The 18,765-nt window shown below is 42.7% G+C and overlaps 3 protein-coding genes across 5 annotated transcripts in view; 1 reads left to right on the forward strand and 2 right to left on the reverse strand.

Annotated features, from left to right (window-relative positions):
- ITGA2 (integrin subunit alpha 2) overlaps positions 1-5,806 on the forward strand; it is a 67,432-nt gene extending 61,626 nt beyond the window's left edge. Inside the window, exons 29-30 of the mRNA XM_086771465.1 lie at positions 1,549-1,665; positions 2,437-5,806. Coding sequence (XP_086627591.1) covers positions 1,549-1,665; positions 2,437-2,526 — 207 coding nt within the window. The 3' untranslated portion in view covers positions 2,527-5,806. The remainder of the gene's footprint in view (positions 1-1,548; positions 1,666-2,436) is intronic.
- Positions 5,807-10,238: 4,432 nt separating this feature from the next.
- LOC104476230 (molybdopterin synthase catalytic subunit) lies at positions 10,239-17,977 on the reverse strand. 3 transcript variants are annotated; one of them, XM_086770815.1, is made up of 5 exons: positions 17,873-17,977; positions 14,088-14,223; positions 13,065-13,218; positions 11,524-11,647; positions 10,239-10,348 (listed from the first exon to the last, which is right to left on the reverse strand). In XM_086770815.1, exons 2-5 carry the CDS (start codon positions 14,206-14,208, stop codon positions 10,280-10,282), a joined length of 468 nt encoding a protein of 155 aa, XP_086626941.1. In that variant the 5' UTR covers positions 14,209-14,223; positions 17,873-17,977; the 3' UTR covers positions 10,239-10,279. The 3 variants fall into 3 exon arrangements, with proteins under 3 accessions (XP_086626941.1, XP_086626940.1, XP_086626942.1); XM_086770814.1 differs by lacking the exon at positions 17,873-17,977 and adding an exon at positions 15,076-15,206; XM_086770816.1 differs by lacking the exons at positions 10,239-10,348; positions 17,873-17,977 and adding exons at positions 10,364-10,607; positions 15,076-15,206.
- On the reverse strand, positions 15,227-18,499 carry LOC104476231 (molybdopterin synthase sulfur carrier subunit-like). Its single transcript, XM_086770817.1, has 3 exons — positions 18,370-18,499; positions 17,873-17,994; positions 15,227-15,494 (listed from the first exon to the last, which is right to left on the reverse strand). The coding sequence occupies exons 1-3, from the start codon at positions 18,379-18,381 to the stop codon at positions 15,368-15,370; spliced, it is 261 nt and encodes an 86-aa protein (XP_086626943.1). The 5' UTR covers positions 18,382-18,499; the 3' UTR covers positions 15,227-15,367.
- Positions 18,500-18,765: the final 266 nt, after the last annotated feature.

An 18,765-nucleotide genomic window follows, 5' to 3' on the forward strand; every position in this document is an offset into this window, starting at 1 on the left:
CTACTCGATCCAACTAGATGGAGTATCACTTGAAAACTAACTTCCAGACACCATATACTGTTCTGGGAGCTCTCTGGTATTGCTTGTAGTTCAGGAAGCATCAGAGTGCTATAAACACTCCTGTTTGACCCATACATCTTAAAGCAAATTCATGCAGTTGACCCAGAAAAACACATATTAACATGAGAAGATCTAACAAGTTCACAAATACAGACTGGGCGGAGAATGGATTGAGACCAGCCCCGAGGAGAGGGACTTGGGAGTGCTGATGGATGAGAAGCCCAACATGAGCTGGCAATGTGCGCTTGCAGCCCAGAAAGCCAAGTGCATCCTGGGCTGCATCCAAAGAAGCATGGCCAGCAGGCCATGGCCTGCTGGGTCAGGGTCCAGGCCCCTCTGCTCTCACGAGACCCCACCTGGAGTACTGTGTCCAGCTCTGAAGCCCCCAACATAAGAACATGGACCTGCTGCAGAGAGTCCAGAGGAGGGCCACGAAGACGATCAGAGGGCTGGAGCACCTCTCCTGTGAGGACGGGCTGAGAGAGTTATGATTGTTGAGCCTGGAGAAGAGAAGGCTCTGGGGAGAACTTACAGTGGTCTTCTAGTACCTAAAGGGGGTTTATAAGAAAGACAGGGAGAAACTCTTCAGCAGCACGTGTTGTGATAGGACAAGGGGTAATGGTTTTAAAATAGAAGGAGGCAGATTCAGACTGGACATAAGGAAAAGGTTCTTCTTACAGTGAGGGTGGTGAAACACTGGAACACGTTGCCCAGAGAAGTAGTAGATGCCTCATCCCTGGAAACATTCAAGGCCAGGTTGGACGGTGCTCTGAGCAACCTGATCTGGTTGGAGATGTCCCTGCTTCTTGCAGGGGAGTTGGACTAGATGACCTTTAAAGGTCCCTTCCAACCCAAACCATTCTATGATTCTATAATTCTAAGTTGTTAGTGGTTTCCAAAAAGTTAGGAACAGCAGACAAAGGAGACAGAGGTACCTGCCCAGCAGGAGGGGAGAGATTTAAGAAGACATAGTGAATGCATGATGGTGTCTGGGCTCCATGATTAGTATTGCCTTCTACAGCTGCCCACCACAAATAAGAGGCTCTGGCAGTGCTCAGTTGGAAGCAGTTCTTCAGCTGATGCAGCAGAAATCCATTTTGAGCAGATGGGGCTCTACACCAGGCTATTCCGCAGCTGCATGTAAGCATGTCTGGTTTACCTAGTGATGGTGCATCCGTGCACTCTGGGAACAACTCTAAAAGACCTCCTGTTACTGGAGAGGCAGAAAGAGATTGCTTCTCTGCCTGTTGTGTATGGCCAAGAGTCATGAGGGCCCCTAACCCTTAGCTGGCACTGCCATGTGCCATGGTGGTGTAACCAGGTACCTCAGGACATGAATGAAAGGGCTGTAATTGCCCAGAGTGTTCCAGTCACTGATCCTGAATGTGTGTGGTCCAGCTGTTCTTGATTAGCAAAGTATTTGGTTTACAAATCCTACTTGATATGCAATTAACATTAACCCCCAATGCACAATCTCTCTGCTTTCAGATCCCAGTTACAATAACGAAGCCGGATGAGAAAGCAGAGATACCAGTTGGTGTTGTGATTGGCAGTATATTGGCTGGACTCCTCTTGCTGTTAGTATTGGTTGCCGTTTTGTGGAAAGTAAGTATGTGTTTATATTCTTAAAAAGAAAAGCAGAAAGGGGTAAATACATTTGGGCTATTTTCTTTGGAATCTCTCCTCTCTGGTGCTGAACATGCACATGCAGTTCGCTGGTATGAATAATACCGCACTGGCATCGTGCCCTTGATGGGAGCATTTAGAAAGGCTTTCAAAATCAAAATTCTGAAACGGATCCCCATAGAAATTGGCAACATGAAGATAATAAATGAGTTTCCAGTGGTTCAAAACCGGGCCTTTGGCATTTACTTTTTCTCTTTTTGACACTGCCTGCCTTCCTTCCATAACTCCCCAGCTGGGCTCTCAACTCCCATGATATTCCCAGTGGGCAAGGCTGGGGATTAGAAGCAAGGAGGGAGAGGATATACACTGAACAGACCAAAAAAGATCAGAGAAGGGTAAGGGCAAAAGGTAATTTACAAACAATACCTAGATTGAGGGGAGAGAAAAGGTTTTCTGTATGTGCTAGGGCATTGGTGGTTGAAGGGCTGGCTCCTTGGAAGACCAAGGCAGCATGGAGATGCCTATATCTTGGCAGGAAGACAACTGGCTACTCAGCACTGCTGTTTTGGCATTTAGTAACACCAGTCAGGAGTTTAAGGACCGTCTCCTTTCATTTTAATTTCGGAATTGCCTACAAATCAAACACTATGCACACACGTGCATTTCTACCATCACGCTACTTATCTTAGCTGAGAAATGTAACCATCAATAACCGACTGCAATGTGGTGTTACTTTAATACTTCTCGCAGCTTGGCTTCTTCAAGAGACAGTATGAGAAAATGACACAGGATACAGAAGATGTTGATGAAATTACAGAACTCACAAACGACAAAGACTGAAGAAGATGAGTGATGTGGATAAAGATAGGAGATCTGAGCCGCCAACAGTAGTTGTGATCCAGTCGGTTCTTCAGCTGGAGTGCCTTAAAGCTTAGTAACATTTAAACATTTTTAATGAAAGTGTCTTTTTATAGATGAAAATATTTTATAGATTCTACTCTATTATAAGAGTAACTGCAGGACAGTTTGGTTTTTTTCCAAATGATTTATAGTGCCTTTTCTTGTAAATTTTTGTCTTTCAAACAAATTTAGTCCTTAGAACTGGCAGGTCTGGAGTTTACAGTAACATATTATGCCAGCAACCCTTTTCCTGATCCACTCCAGAGTGAAACAGAGCAATTTATTTCAGATTATTGTGGAACTGCATCAGTTTGTAATTCAGTTGACAAGTACCATACGTGTAAAGGACATTTTCTAAGTTGATGATGAATGCGTGGTGAATAGTGCTTCCAGACTGGGAGAAGAAAACTCATTTTTTTCATTGACTAGCTTCATCCTTATTGTTTTAGAGAAATTATTTGCACCAGCAAACCTTTGCCTTAACTAATCTACAAAGTGGGAACTGGTATGAAGATGTCTGTCTGGGTGCTACAGGACAACTGGATGGGAAAATGGTTCCAAAAGTTCACCATATTCCTTGCACTAAGGTCATAACTAAATTACTGAAGTACATAATGAAATATTGCCAAATGGTATGTATAACTGCCTTCTGCATACTTTCTGAGAAGAAAATAAGAATTTCGTAATCACTTACAGCATGTTCTCTGCAATCTTATGATTGGTTTTCAGATTTCATCTTGAGAAGCACTGCCACTACTGTTACACTGGGCTTTACGCTCTCGGTCCCTCTGACATCAGTTTGACTTTTCACATAAATAGGGAAGACAGACGAGATATTGCCTTTAATTCTGTACTGAAAGATTTTGCAAGATTGAGAGCATTAAGTGAACTAAAGGGGATAATGACTGAGGAAGTATGCACATTAGGACAGAGATAGTGAAGATCTAAGCTCTGTAAATTGTTTACTGCACTTGTGTCTTTAGCGTCTCTGTGCCCTCCAGGAGACCAAAGTTCAGTATGACCTCCTTACCTGTCGCATTTTACTTGGTCCCACATGTTCATGTCTTGATGAAGTTAACTTATGTTTTATACAGTAAAGTACTGTAGTGCTCTGAAAGGAGCTCTGAGCACAATTCTTGGGTGAGTTTGTGTTGATTACACACCTCAAGTTTATCACATGCCATCATGCTGCCTGGTTTTCATGAAAGCTCAGTCTTTAAAAGGCCCATGCTGTAAGACTGGCAACAGTCAGGGGAATTGGCCTTTTGGCTGCCTTTCTTTCTCATGGCTGGCAGTTATGCTTATAATTGTGAGAGATGTGTGTGTGTTGTCTTCATGTATGCTGCCATGCACATTAGATATTGTTTCCAACTCGAGGTGATTTACTTGAAGAGTAAAACATTCAAATGTGCCTGATTCAGAACCCCAAGTCATGTTTTCTTTCCCCCAAAGCTGGGTTGTAATTATGCTTAGGCACCTTTCAAATTATTTGCTGAGACTCTTCAAAAACTAGCTTGAGCACGTTTGAAAGTTTTACTCGGCCTTTTTTAATCAGTAATCAGTCAGGAGCCAACCATCTTCTTAGCAAATAACAGCTTCATTTGCAGTGACTGCTGGATTGTGCTCAGTGTAGTTTTATGTGTTTTGGATTTACTTTGTACCTATGAAATGTTATGTTTTGGGGTGGTTGCTTTTTGGTTGTTTTTTTTTTTAACATTCTGAAAAACAATCCAGATACTAATGTTGATTGTCAGACAGGACTGCTGCCATCAGCTGAGTTTGTGACCAAAACAATTATTTAAAAAGTAAAAAAAAAAAAAAAAAAAAAAAAAAATTGCATAAAGCTAAAGAATAAGCTCCTGACTTGTAATTATAAACCCTGAGGGCAAATGCTCTGAAAGTAAAGATAAAAATTGGTCTGCCTTAATTCTTGTATAAACTTGTGAGGAAGAACACAACACACTCATATGTGTGAGAAGCCCCTGCATAACCAGGGTCATACACTCCAGGCCAGAGGGGGAATTTCACAATGCAGCAGACGGCAGCATCTCTCATTTCTGGTGCTGCTTGGAAGGGAAATTTAGGCATTCAGACAGATTTCTTTCTCCCAGCTGGGAGACACAGGTCAATATCTGACACACAACTTTTTTGGGGATTTAACAGTTTATCAATTAAATAGCAGTGAATCAATTCACTAGTCTTCACTGGGTTTTACTTTAAACCAGACAACAGGATTTCCCCCCCCTGCCTGGACATAGTATTTTTTCCCAAAATAAAGGGAAGGCATAGCAATGGTAAGGTTTTTGTATCCTAACCACTTCAAGTTACTAGTTTATTTTACTTTAACAAGTAATACTTTAATGGTTAATTCAGTTTTTGTAATGGGTGAGTTTATTGCACTTTTAAGTTGGCACAGCCGCAAATAATGCTGGAAATATTATGTATATTTTGTATTATGCACAAGGAGTTGTTGGGGTTTTTTTAGTTTTACTTTTTTAAAACAGCATGTACAGGTAAAATAATATTCTGAAATGCTGAGCTTCAGCACGTGCTTCTGTTTGTGCTTGCAGCAAGAGAAATCAGGAATACCTTCAGCAAACTCAAGTTACATCTTATTCTGGTCTTGAGTCTAACTGCTGACTTCTTTAAGTACCAGAATCAAGTACAAAATCAGAGTTAGTTTCATATGAGCCTATGTGTAGATAGGATGTACAAGAGTTTGATTACAAACTGGCTTCTGAAAGCTAGCATGTAAGCTCTATGGGAGCAGGGACTTTTTCACTGTGGTGCCTACCTGCAGGCCTAACAGCATTACTATAATAAAAACAAGAATACTGCTGAAAATGGACTCATTTATTTTTCAACAGCACTCTAAAGAGAAGAAATGCTACTAAAAACTACTGCATAAAATGGAGCCAAATACAGCTTTGCTCCAGTAGCACACAGCAAAAATCCTAAGGAGGTGATACAAAGAAGCTGTACTTGAACTCTTGTATGTTATAGTCACGACTATAATGCTATCGGTAAGCTATATTGTAGTGTAAGTCAGTTCACATTAGCACAAAGTATCTGTATTTGAATAGCTCTGGTTGAACAGTTACCATAGTCAGGCCTTCCTATAAATGTGGGGTTATCCACACTGGCATCTGAAATTGCATTGATCTACCAGTCTCATGCCCTGCAACTTCACACTTATGTACAGAATTGGTTAGCTGTAACCTGTCCTGACACCAGCTCTGGCTATTCCCCACCCTACACTGGAAAAGCCAAATACAACATTTCTGCAGGAGCAGAGTGGGAAGGGAAGAGACGGAGGAACTTGACTGTGACTAGCAAGGCATCAGGAAGACAGTCATGGCAGTAACCACGTGACAACTAGCCACCTTTAGAGTTTTTTTTTTTTTCCATCCTTTCAACTCCTCCATGCTTTTAACAGTGGTACATAAACATTCAGGTTACCAACTTTAACACTTCCATAATACAGAATCAGATGGTCCTAATCTTAAGGCACAAAACTCCATCTTTCACCAAGTCTCAGTGTTCCACAGAATTGAAAGCCAGATTCCTTATACACTGACTTGTGTGTATTACCCCTTACATCCAACACTGAGGTACAACAAAGGCTTGCAAATTAAAGACTAAAGAAAATTAAGGTTTGAAAATGCATCTCAAAATCTAGAGCTAATTGCCTCAACTTTTTCTTGCCTTTAAAGGTAACAAAGTGTACATAATTTTCAGTCTCAGAAAAGCTGAATCCTATATTTTAAGATAATCTTTCTGCCTTCATTTATGATGAATTATTCATAGGCATTCATAGGCTTTGGTGTGCTAGCAGTTTTTTAAATGTATTTGCCTCTTTCTCTTAAAATAGCTGAAATGGAACCTTTAAAACAACTGCTATAAAGATAGATCAGGATACTTGTTTTTCTGATGCTTGGTAAGATCAAATTGTATGGTTGGCTTATTTTTAAAAAACAGGCTTAAGGTACTCAAAACCTGCTGATTTGTACTTGCCAGCGTATTCTTAGCTCTCTTTCTTCAAGTACCTCCACAGGACACTCAATGAAAGAGCTCAAGATTGAGTTTTCAGACCTTTTGGGGGGCAGGGGGTAGCACTGTCTGCTTTCACAGCCAAAGCACTTTGTTAATAATTAATTTTAGCAGGTTTTTTCATTTTAATGTTTTTTTACGGAACTCATTAATGTGTTAGCCTATAAAACTACAAATTCCTTAAGCAGCTATGGAAAAAGTTAGCTGAGAGAAAAGTCAAAAATCTAGTTGAAAGTTGAGCAATCCAAAGGCGTCATTCCCGAGTGCGACAGTAGCAGTTTCATTAGTGACAGCTGAGGCCAGCGCCCGTATTTCCCAGCGCAGCCAGCACCTGGGCAGGCTGGGAGCCGCTCCTCCCGCACAGCCGTCTCTCGGCTGCCATCTCCTGGGTTGGCTCCTTATAACACAGTCCTACCGCCCACCCGTTCATTTCATGACAATCCATCAGTTAGTTTTCGTAGTATGCATCGGGCTGAGCCTCTTTTGGGAACAGAGCAGAATGAACGATCAAAATCAGGAAAGGAAACTCTTAAAATCAAGCAATGCTGGTACATGGACATTCTGACAAAAAAACAAAACAAAAAAAAAAAAATAAAAGATGCATCAGTATATTTAGATGCTGCCAGCCAAGACCAAGACATCTTTTCAGAAAGACAAATTCTCACTCTGAAGACATGCACTTCACTTCCACAAACACCCCTCATCTGGTAGATCTCTACAGAAATCACACGATGACCCTCTGGTCTGCAGCATCTGTTCCCACGATCATTTGTCCACACCTGGAGCCACTGCCTCTGTGGTACAGCTGGAAGAGCCACAGAAGGCTCCCCTGTAGCCAAAGCAGAGAAATGGTTGGACTCATCCCAGAAAGCTACGATTGCATTGTATGTTGAACTGCAGCTGCCTACCATTCCACGCATGGACCTCACTTTGGTGAGGTAGCCCTGATCCAGCAGCCTAGTCCTGCATGTGTGGGGACCAGGACAAGTGCAGCCACATCCTTCTCTGTCACGCAGTCAGAGGCAGCTGGGATTCATCCCCTGGTCTGGAAATCTGGAAGCATTTCTGTCGCTCCAGACATAGCCTTAGGCAGCTATCTTAGAACAGAGTAATTTGCCCTCTTACAATAGTATCTCCCTTGCAGAGAGGGCAGCCCTACAGAGGGAGCCAGAACACCAAGATCGGAGTATGGACTTAAATTTCAGTGAGATACATTTTACCTCTAATTAGCCACATTATCCCTCCTAGGGGCATTTCCATTTCGCTTTTAGATGCCAGCTGAAGAACCCAAAGTTACACAAGACTGATACATCATTGTTCCAGAACAAAGCAGTACTTGCCTCATGCACAGCTAGGGACACAAAATGACATTTCATTGTTTTAACTGTGGCAGCGTACACACATTGTAACACTCAGCTGTGACTCAGTACAACATTGCTTCCATTCATTGTTCCTGGTCACTGTGGGGAAGTACACAATTATTCCTTCTCTTCTCTTCTGCACCCTCCTTCCCAGCTGCATTGCTGATGGGGAAGGTGCACTTAAGGTCACCCTGGAAAAATCTTCCAGGAGACTGCAGCACTAGAGAGGACTAGTGTAACACAAGAATTGCCCCCGATCACAGGGGCTCAGGTACAATTTAACTGTTCTTAATACCACTATGTTTCTGTGTCAGAGCACAGCATCAGTATGCAAACACTGCATAGATTTTACTTCATTCGTAAACCATCCAACTACAAGGCAAGCTAGCCATTTATTTTTGTGAAATTAATACACTAATTAGTTGCACAGCAACAGCAAACACGAACACCAAAAATGGGAAAGTTTGAGTATTTATTTCTTTTCTGAAAACAAAACAAAGTATTTGACAGAGGAAGTGATCTGTACTCAGGACTCTGTACAACTCCTGGTAAAAATGACATTCAAATAGCAGAGGGCTTCTCTCCAACCTCCAAAACAAACAAAAACTCAACCTTGAACTTGCTCAGCTCTGCCTAGATAATAAAGCCCACATGGTTGGAGGCTGCATATGTGTAAGCATGCAAGAAGCAGTTGCTGTCCTGCAGAGGAAAGATTTGCTCACTTCCACTGAGGAAAGTGCATCAGTAAGTTAACAACCGCAGTTTAACCATGCTTCTGCCTGAAGTTGTATGTTTCATTGGGGTTTACTTAATCCAGATACAGTAATCATCACCAACTATTAAAACTGATTAAGATCACTTGGGGGAAAAAGATCATTGCCTATTTTTCTCATTTTATTTTGTGCAGTTAGCAGCTGTTTGTAGATTTTTACTGCAGACACAATGAAATGGATTATACAGCTGAGGCTTAAGTGTTGTGTGATGTAATGATATATAAACTTGAGCAAATCATTTTACTTTTCTTTAACTCATTTCCCTTCCTTTATATCTATCTTGCCTACATTTATGTAGTCATCATTACCAAAATGCCTCTCAGCATTAGTAAAAATGCCATACAAAAAGGGACTTGGAAATCTTAGCATCTAAACACTATCACGGCACGGTACAGTAACAGAAATAAAATTCTTACTCAGATGAGCAGCCCATTGTTTCCAGCGAAAGCAGAGGCATACTATGTCAATCTTTTTCTCTTTTAACTAGGGTTTCAGAACAGTAACAAGACAAAAATTTTGTTAAAATCATAAATGGGAATATAAATGCATATATAAACTGCAGAAAGTTCAGTAGACTCACTTTCCTTTGAAAAACTAATCCATTTTGATGACTTTGAATCCTAACATGTCTGAAGGCAAACTAGTAAAACTAATTAAACGTATAGATATCTATTTGTAATAATAGCTGGTTTGGTTTTTTTTTTTGGTCATCGTCCTGTGTCCCCCCCCCACTCCTGCAGCACCATACAATTACACAGCCAAAAAAAGCTCCTTCAAAATTAATCATGTCTAGACATCATTAAGTAGTTACAGGTTCGCATGTTATTGCTAATGCAATTTTGTCGCTGGTAGAGTATTAGATATGACTTTGAATCAAGGTCTGCCTATATTTTTTTAATGCAATGACTTGTAATATTAGCTGCACAGTAAAAATGCTGCTGTGAGACAGAGCTACTGGGACGTAATCGCTAATAAAAAGTTAGTAACTCTGGGGTATAGCTTATATTTTCTTCTCTGTCTGTACCAAAGTGTTGAATCTACTTCAAGTAGCTTTCATGTTACAAGAATATCAAAACAGCATAAAGCTTGCGAACTGATTCTACAGTCATATAAAATTAAAATACTCAGGACTTTTTCTAAGATTAAAAAAAATCCAATTGTCCTGTTGTGACCTCCCATGCAGACAGTGAACACAGACTACCAACACAGAGGCATTAAAGCAATATGTATCACAAAGGACTAAACACCTTGCAACCAAGAATTTTAGGGAAAATTGTTTTAAAAACTGACTCCATGTTAAAATGCATAAAGAGATTACTTCAAAAGAGAGTCAAGAGCACTTAAACCCCCTAATTATTACTCACTCATTTCATTTAGTACTAGTTAAACTATTCAGATTGAAATGTCTATTACAACTGTTTAAAAACATACAGATTCTCTTAAAACAACTCAAAGCTAAACCAGCATGCTCCTTAGGAACAGTAACACTTTATTTTTAAAAGAGTACAGTTATTTTTCTGAATTTGCCCAAAAGCATTCCTTGTTTTCTTTCCAAGAATATTCGTCCTCATAAATCTCCTGCAAATATAAACAAAGAATAGGAAATATTGTGGGAGTCTGCTACATAGAGCCACAAGCCAGGCCAAACAACTCAACAACCATTCTGCTATTATTTACTGATCACAACAGGACTACACAGCATTTGGCTGGCAAACAGAAAAGAAGGCAGCATCCTTAGAACATACTGACTTACAGGCGGGCAGATGTTGAACCTTGGGCGGAGCCCCATTAAATTTAGAAGGGCCCATCTATACTGAAGTCAATTCAAGAAAGAGGTCTAGAAGAAATGATGTAAAAGCTGTAGAGTACACAGCAACCGTGTGAAACTGTTGCCACGTTAACCTACTGTACTATCATTTTTAGAAGAGTATTTAAGTGTACACAAAATGTCAATATTTAAAAAAATAAGGGACAACAATACACAAAATACAGTAAGTATTAGATCTTCAGGACAGACTGGATTACCCAGCAGCAGTCCAGTCCTATCCAGGAAATATAGCAGGGCTCTGAGCTGCTGATTATTCTTTCTGAGACCAGAGAACTCCAGTCTCCCGAAAGAGGTGTCAGAAAAGTGGAGTAATGCAAGGAACATCACTGTTACAAGTGTGAAGTTCTGCCTGGGAGAGAAGGGAGAGTTAATGCTCATTACTTGCGCGCAACACTGTGCTTACGCAATGAGGCTCTTTCTAGACCCGCGCGAGTCTCTCCACACATTGTTGTATGCCCATACTAGCTTTGGGACCTCTACTCATCCCTTTGCTGAGTACAGTTGCTTAATGCTTTGTGTTTTCTCAAGGCCACGGGAATGAGGGGAAAACACAAAGACAAGAAATGCCACTTTTACTTGCAAACTGCAATGCTGTCCAAAGCAAAGCCATCTACAAGTTGTTCCACGAGCCTGTGCAGAACTCAGTTTTGCTCAGGGCTCCTTCACTTTGACCCCAGGATGGCATTAAAAGGAAGAGGAGCTGGATGGTACAGGCAAGGAAAGGCCTTCCAGGTGCCCTACGTGCCACAGATGGGCCTGGCTGCATTAGAGGAAACTCACTGGTGCTACACATTGGCATCTTGTCAGGAGCAACTGCTGCCCATAATGCTTCAGCTGCATGCCTTAAGAGCAGCAGCAGCCTTCAGCCCAGCTGTCCAAAACTCTGGCACAGGCCTAAAATCAACTTTTTTTTCCCCAAACATACCTTTTTCCATATTGGGACAGATGCTTTTAAGGTATTGATGCAGTACTTTACAGCTTCAAGGGATTCTGCTCTGTGTGGAGAGGAGACTGCAATAATTACACTTGCTTCAGTTATTGGAACCACACTGGGGAGAGAAGAGGAACAACAGCAGCTTTAGCTAATGCTTAACATCAACAGCAACCAAAAGTTGTGGCTATGTCACGTCACTATTCTGACCACATACTCTCCTGATTCATTCACACTAAGCAAGTGTCAAGCTATGGTCAAAAGATTATACACTTTTTAAAAGAAAGAAAACCACAACCAATATCAGTACCAGATGTGAGAATTCCACACTTTACAATAAATAAATACACCAGACGTAGGCTTTTTTCTTCCATTCTTTCTCTTTTTTAAATAGACTATGGAATTAAAAAGGGAAAATTGTAACTTGCAACAATACACAGGAAACTCACTGGAAGCTGGCTTAATAATGAACAGTATCAAGTTAGAAACAGTCAGTTCTTATCTGAAAACCTAAGGAAGCACCCGTTTGCACAAGAATTCATGAAAGAAGAAATTACACGCCTCAAACTATGCAGACTTTGCAATGAAACTTAATTTTTGACAAATTCTGATTTCAAATTATGAGGTTTTTCCTGTTTGGTGTGTTGTTTTCTAAACTTAACAGAAGTAGCACATGGTTTTGTTTTGCTCTTTGCAAGGGCAGTATTCCCAAAAGCTGCCTCCCAACCCCCCCTCTATAGTACAACTCCTTCGGCAAACACTTCATAGGAAAAGTCTAAGCTTAAATGCTTTAAGCTGCCCTCAAGAGAATCACTCTCTCGGTTGACTACAGAGGAAATCTAAGGAAACTACCTCAGAGCTAATATCACCCACTGTGATCTCCTCCTAAGCTCCTTCTGCTGAAAGAAAATGAAACAAGCATTTGCAACGCTTTGCAAATCCTGCTAGTTTCAGTGAGAAATCTGATGAACAGTGAAGGTTCAAGAGCATGTCAGATACTAGTACTCCACATTTCGAACGCAGCAGAAAATGCTTATTCAAGACTCAAGGAACAATAGGACGTTCTCTGGCAACCATGGCTGGCAATTACCATACTTCGCCCCTCCCTATAGTCTAAGCTTTCAGGTTCTCTACAGCATAATTTGACTTAAATCTGATAATGAGAACATTCTGTGGCACCTCAATGGAAGAGAGAAGAAAAAAGAAACTGCCACCAACTTCACATCTTAAAAAAAAGACAAAACAAACCAACAGCTTCCCCTTCCCCAGAATGAAATCTCAGTCCCTCTTCGTCACTTTCAAACAATCACATCAGCATCAAGGATCTTGCAGGCTACATGTTGACCCCAGCAAACACTACCACTACACACATTTTTGAAAATATGATTTCTGAAACTCAGCTCCACAGCAAGAGCTTGATCCTGGAGCCAGCTTTGCATTACAGTTTACAAAGACTCCTGCATGCCCTGCATAGCTATGCATAAGACAAGGATTACCATTCCACTTGCAGAAGGATGGAGTCTGGCCATACATACCCAAGTCTATGGTGCACTGCAATATGTTTGACTGATGGCCATTTCTGTCTAACATCTCTGCAGATTTTCTTTATTTCTGTCTCTGCCATTGAAGTATATGCTTCATATTCTAAGTGAATCACTTTTTTCCCTTCAAAATTATTTCTTGTAGTACCTAAACACAAATGATTTATCAACAAAAAGCACTGAGCAAATAAATATATAGTATATATTCATAATACATATTATATTACATATTTGTTACATAATAATAATGTATTATATATAAATACTGAGTAAAACCCAGGATCTCCTGCTATCGTCAAGGTCAGCACTGTGTAAACATAAACAACCTCCCCACCTCCTCTATCCACAGCTGCATAGAGATTTGTTGAACAAGAGAAATCTTTAATATACAAGGAATAATTTCATTTACACATTAGACAAGTCTGCAATCTGCAATGTCCAATGCTGGGACATCTTTTGTGGTACTGCTAAGGTGCTATTAGTGCACTTGCCCATGCTCAGTATTTAGGAACCAAGTAGCACTAGGGTTCAAGCACAAAGGGGTTTCAAGATCTGTACCATGTACATTAAGCAATGGGACGGAGCTATAGCCTTGACCTTCACCAGCCCATAGGTAAAATAGTACTTTACTTTCCACCAAGATCTGAGTTGTAGGAGCTTACATAAAGGTATGGACCTGTGGTTTCCACAGTCACACCATCCCACTTCCCACCTTGAATAAGCTGTGTCCAAGGGGATGGGAGAACAGCTCCCAGGCAGTGCTGTCCTCCAGAGATGCTATTCTGTTCAGCCCTAGGCTAGCCGCACCAGCAGGGAATCTTCTCACTACTTTGTCCCAGTGTAACTGTTTAAGAGCTGCCATGGTCTTGTTCTAAATAATTCAGAAGGTCTTCTCTAAACATCCTGAGTTCAGTCCAGGAATTTATTTATTTGAGAAGCATGAGTTTGGAGTGTGGACAATCTAGGTTCCATTTATTAGACACACTCAGAGAACCAATGCAGAAACATTAAACTCACCAATGAACAGAGACACTGCCCCACAGTATGGCGAAATGACCAGCTCTGACACTTCATCTACAGAGAGCTTTTCAGACTTGAGCTTGATAAAATCTTTTGGCACATCTTCGCTTTCATCCATAGCTCACTAGAAAAGCTAAAACCAAACAGAGTCTGTTCTTGGTTTTCACGATACCAGTATTGGCCAACTGCTTTTTATCCACTGCTGATGCCCCAGTTTAAGTAGAAAATACGCTCCATCTACTTCCTCACCCCAAGACACCAGTTTCCATGGCAAATTCATTTTCTCAGCAAGTCTACTGAGAAGTATTAACTGCAAGTATCAAGCAGTGACCTGGTTTTTAATGCATATAGGTTCCTTCCTGGTAGGAAAGTCTGGTCAGTGGGATGAAACTAGAACTAGCTTGAGGGTCCAGTTTAACAGTACAACCAACCAGCATGGACCACTGTACTAGTACATCTGTAGTAAGGTTGTCAACCCCTCCTCCCTATCTTATCCTGAAGTCAAATACAGTTCAAACCAGAGATTTCTGATAAATATGGGTTAAAGTTCTAATCCCGAAGTTTAATATGCTCTCCAGGACATTCAGGTCCTCATACTGTCGGTCTGTTTCTGTGACACAGGAAACACTTCTAATTTCTCTGAGTAGAAACCAGTCATCGGTTCATCTAAGAATGAGGAGGAAAACAAGTATTTTGAGCAGCAGCCATGGAACAAGTTGCAGTAAATAAACAGACTGGTACTTGAAAGTATGCAAAGAAATTAAACTATTCTAAGGACACCTGTTCCTTTGACAGCAACAGAAAAAAAAAAAAAAAGAGGGGTCTTAAGCAGCAGTCAATTCCTTTTTTGTACCATCTTTTCTGTTAAAAAGTGACAGGAGGTTTTTCATTATCTTATTTAGGCAAGCTGGGTATTTACTTGCAGGCAGAAATAACTATGAAAGAATAACGTGACATAAAATCCAAAATCAAAACAATGTCTGACCTCCCTGGCAATTTTCTTCTGTTTACTGCATACGTGTTAATCATTTACTGGTGCATCAGCTAACAGTTTCTGGTCAGCACAATGGTTCTCTCCAGTAGGAAACACAAGTTATACACTCTCTTGAAAGAGTACCACGGTGGAAGGACAGAACTGCAATCACATCTCCAGATCTAAACAAAAAAAAGATCATAGGAATATGATACAGAATCTATGAAATATTTTAGCACAGGATGAGACTCCATAGGAAATTAAGCAAGAAGTGATACCCACCTGACAGAGAACCTGGGCAGATTCAGCCCCCACTAATTGGTGGGATGACTGCAACCTCGTCTCCAGGCTGCAGGACCAGGAGCTGATCTCCAAGAAGCACGTACTCCTGCTGAACAGCAAAAATGACTTGATCCCGGATGACAGCAAGCCTAAAGGGGATTGGCAGGAGCACAAATTGGTTTCTAAATAGAGTGTTTGCATTTAACCATGAGATTTCATTAAACAATAAACTGGTGCACAGTCTAGGGCAGCTGAGGTAAATACCACTGAGATTTATGCAACTCTGCTTCCAATACACTTTCAAAAATACAACGAACACCCACCTCCTGCTCTTGGATTTTATTCTTGTGGCTAAGGAGAAACCAACTCAGCATAATTTTCAGAAATCAGGAATTGGATCTGTCACAGGCCTACATCTGAACAAATCAATGATTACCAGACCTGCTTTAGCAGCTTCTAACAAAGAAGTAGGTAACTCAAGAGGGTAGCAACCATGCAATTTGGGATTAGAAGGAAGTGTTCCCATTATTCAGTTTGGCTGGACTAAAACAATTTTCTTAAACGGCAAGAACCACTGTGGGACGCTGTTCATGAGCTCTCATGAAGATCAGTGGTCAAAGAGTTGCTCTTGTTGTGTAACCTCACAGTTTATGAGGCTTTGGGGCTAAAATCTGCTATTGATAAGGAGTGACAACAGAACTACGAGGGTATATATGATGCATTTTCTAGCAGATCTATAAATTTTTTGATGTTACATCCATGAGATGTTGCTGCGAGAGTCCACAGCTCCGGATACCATGAGGCAGAGATTTGCTTTCATGATCAAGTGCAATCACACAGCAAGTATGAGGGCAACACCGGTAAGACACACCAGAAAAAGAATGTCAACATTTCACCTTAGAAGGTGCAGGCATGGTAACTGTTATTATTTGCAACTACAAAATACGACACAGACAGTAGAGCTGTATTGCATAGAAACATGTAGTCACGGCAAAAGCGTACAAGTAAAAATCACCTCACTTCCTACCAGCCAGATAGACAAAAGCAGGCAAGGCACAAGCTGAGCAAAACACAGTAGCACTGGCTCAGAGGGCAGACTGAGGGGAGGGACTGTATGAAAGCAAAGCAAGCCACCGAGGAAGTGAGCTCAACTATGGAACTGAAATGCCCATTAGAAGGATTGGCTCTAATTAATGTCACTTGTAAGTTAATTCATCAGGGAAAATGGGTGGAACAGAAGAGCATTGTCAAGCACGCTCAAGCTGTAGTTTGAATATGCATTAGCAATGTGAATAGAAGTCTGTGGTCAATGCCCTACAATTACATTGAGTTTTTCCAGAAAAGCTAGGAGCAGAAGCATTTTCCAAGAAGGCCACTGTGAAGTAACTGCACATGCAAAATGTACTGCCCTAAGTCATCATTCATAAAAGGACAAAGTTGACAAACTATGGCAAACAAACCAAAGGTGCTCCTCCTGCTTCTGACACCACATTATAGGCTGCAAAGTACACTACACTCATTCCCTACTGCCTCCTCACCCAAAACACACTCGGTCTCAATTACCTGTGAGGAAAAGGCCCCTGGTCTAACATATGGTTAGAGCTTTTCATTTGGCCACAGATGTCATTACTAAACAGCCAGTTTTTTAAGGAAGATTTTGGCACCTAAGTCCAAAGTTACGGAAATTCCAGTGCATCCAGCAGAAAATCCCAAGGACCTAAAACTCTGTATCCCTTACTTTTTTTTTTTTTTAACTCCTAAACACAAATCAGTTTTGCACCTTTGTCTATCAGACTCATTTTTGACAGGACTGAGCACCTTCCCTCAGCCTTAACATGAGGTAAAGGGAGATTTCTTCTGACACCCTCAAAGAGCACCAGCACCACAGAGGTCCTCACAGTGCACACCTAGTGCTCTCTCAGGACCAGACTCCCTGCGAAATGCAATCAACAGACAGGTTTTTTTTCAAAGCAGAGGAGGTTGAAAGTGGCTGAGCTTACTTCCTGTGTAACGGCTGAGTGGCTGAAAGCCTGTGGCAGGACCTCAGTTCCCTTCTTGACCTGCCTTCCAGAGTGTGCCATAAGCTCAGACAAACAGCTAACACTGCAGTTAAAAATAAGTGACTGAAAACACCTGCACATTATCACGAATTTCTTACTTATCGCCCTGACTGTGCTTGATCCCTCCTTGAGACATCTCACCTTCTCCACGGGTTAATAACATAGCTCAGGTGTTTCCACGCGCGGAGATACCACACTGTGGCCCTCATGTCTTGAGCCACCCTTCAGGCCCAGCTGTGGCGTACGTTTATTTGACCTGATCTTTCCTTGTGTATACATAAAGCTACAGCATTTGCAACTGGCCAAAACACAGAACACTCGCTCTGGGTTACAAGAACAAGGTAATGCCACTGGTTTTACGGTATCAAAGTACTGAAATGTGCTCCAGCTCAACTCTGAACGCGGTGTTCGTATTTACCCCAACCCCGTCAGGCTTTGTGCACCTCAGTGGTAACCCTCCCGAATACCTGGGGTGAACCCTGACGATCTCCTCCCAAAGCTGCAGCGCGGTGATCCTGCGCGGCACCGACAGCGTCTCGCTGCGCAGCCCCGCTAGCTCCGCGCTCCTGGCGAAGTACAGCACCGAGACCTGCTCGGGGAGAGACGCCGGTCAGGGGAGCGGGGCCTGCTGACAGAAAGACCGCTACTCCGCATGACCTCCTCCGAAAATACCGAAACAAACAACCGAAACCAAACCAGCGTGAGGAGAAGCTTTCTCCGGCTGCTTTTACTGCCGATAAGCTCTGTCGCCTTCCTCCTGCTCCGGCTGTGGGAAGGAGAGCGGGGGCGGGGGGGTTGGAGGGGTGAGACAGCACGGATCTGCGTTCCCGCCGTCTAGGCCTGGCCCGCCCAGCGCCTTTGCCCGCCGGCGAGAGGGACTGGGGGACTCCCGCAGCCCGCCCCGCCGCCTGCCTCGCTTCTAGCCGGGGCCCATTCCCTAGGGGCTCCGGCAGCCCGCACCCACCTGGCAGCGCATGGAACCGCCGTCCCCGGGCGCGCAGCCCGCCCTCCGCCGCCGGCTCACGGTAGCGCCTGCGCCCGGACAAGAAGCACTGGGTCCGGACCGCCCCCTGCGGCCTAGGCCGGGACCGCGGCGCGGCCGCGCTCCGGAGCTGTGAGGGCGGGCCGGGCGCCTGGGGGCGGCCCCGCTTCAGGGCTGTCCGGCCGGGCTGAGCCGAGCCGAGCTTAGCCAAGCCTCTGAGTGCGGCCCCGCGCCGGGCCTCAGGCCAGGCCGGGCCGGGCCTAGCGGTGTCGGTCAGCCGGGCTCCGTGGCCCTTTCCCCGCACAGGTGGATAGCGGGGCTGGGGGACGGCCCGCAGGGGATGGTGAGGGAGCTGGGGGTGGGAGGCTGTGGCTTTGC

Source organism: Chlamydotis macqueenii, chromosome Z (assembly GCF_036417535.1).
Source record: "Chlamydotis macqueenii isolate bChlMac1 chromosome Z, bChlMac1.mat, whole genome shotgun sequence".
Classification (NCBI taxonomy): Eukaryota; Metazoa; Chordata; class Aves; order Otidiformes; family Otididae; genus Chlamydotis; species Chlamydotis macqueenii.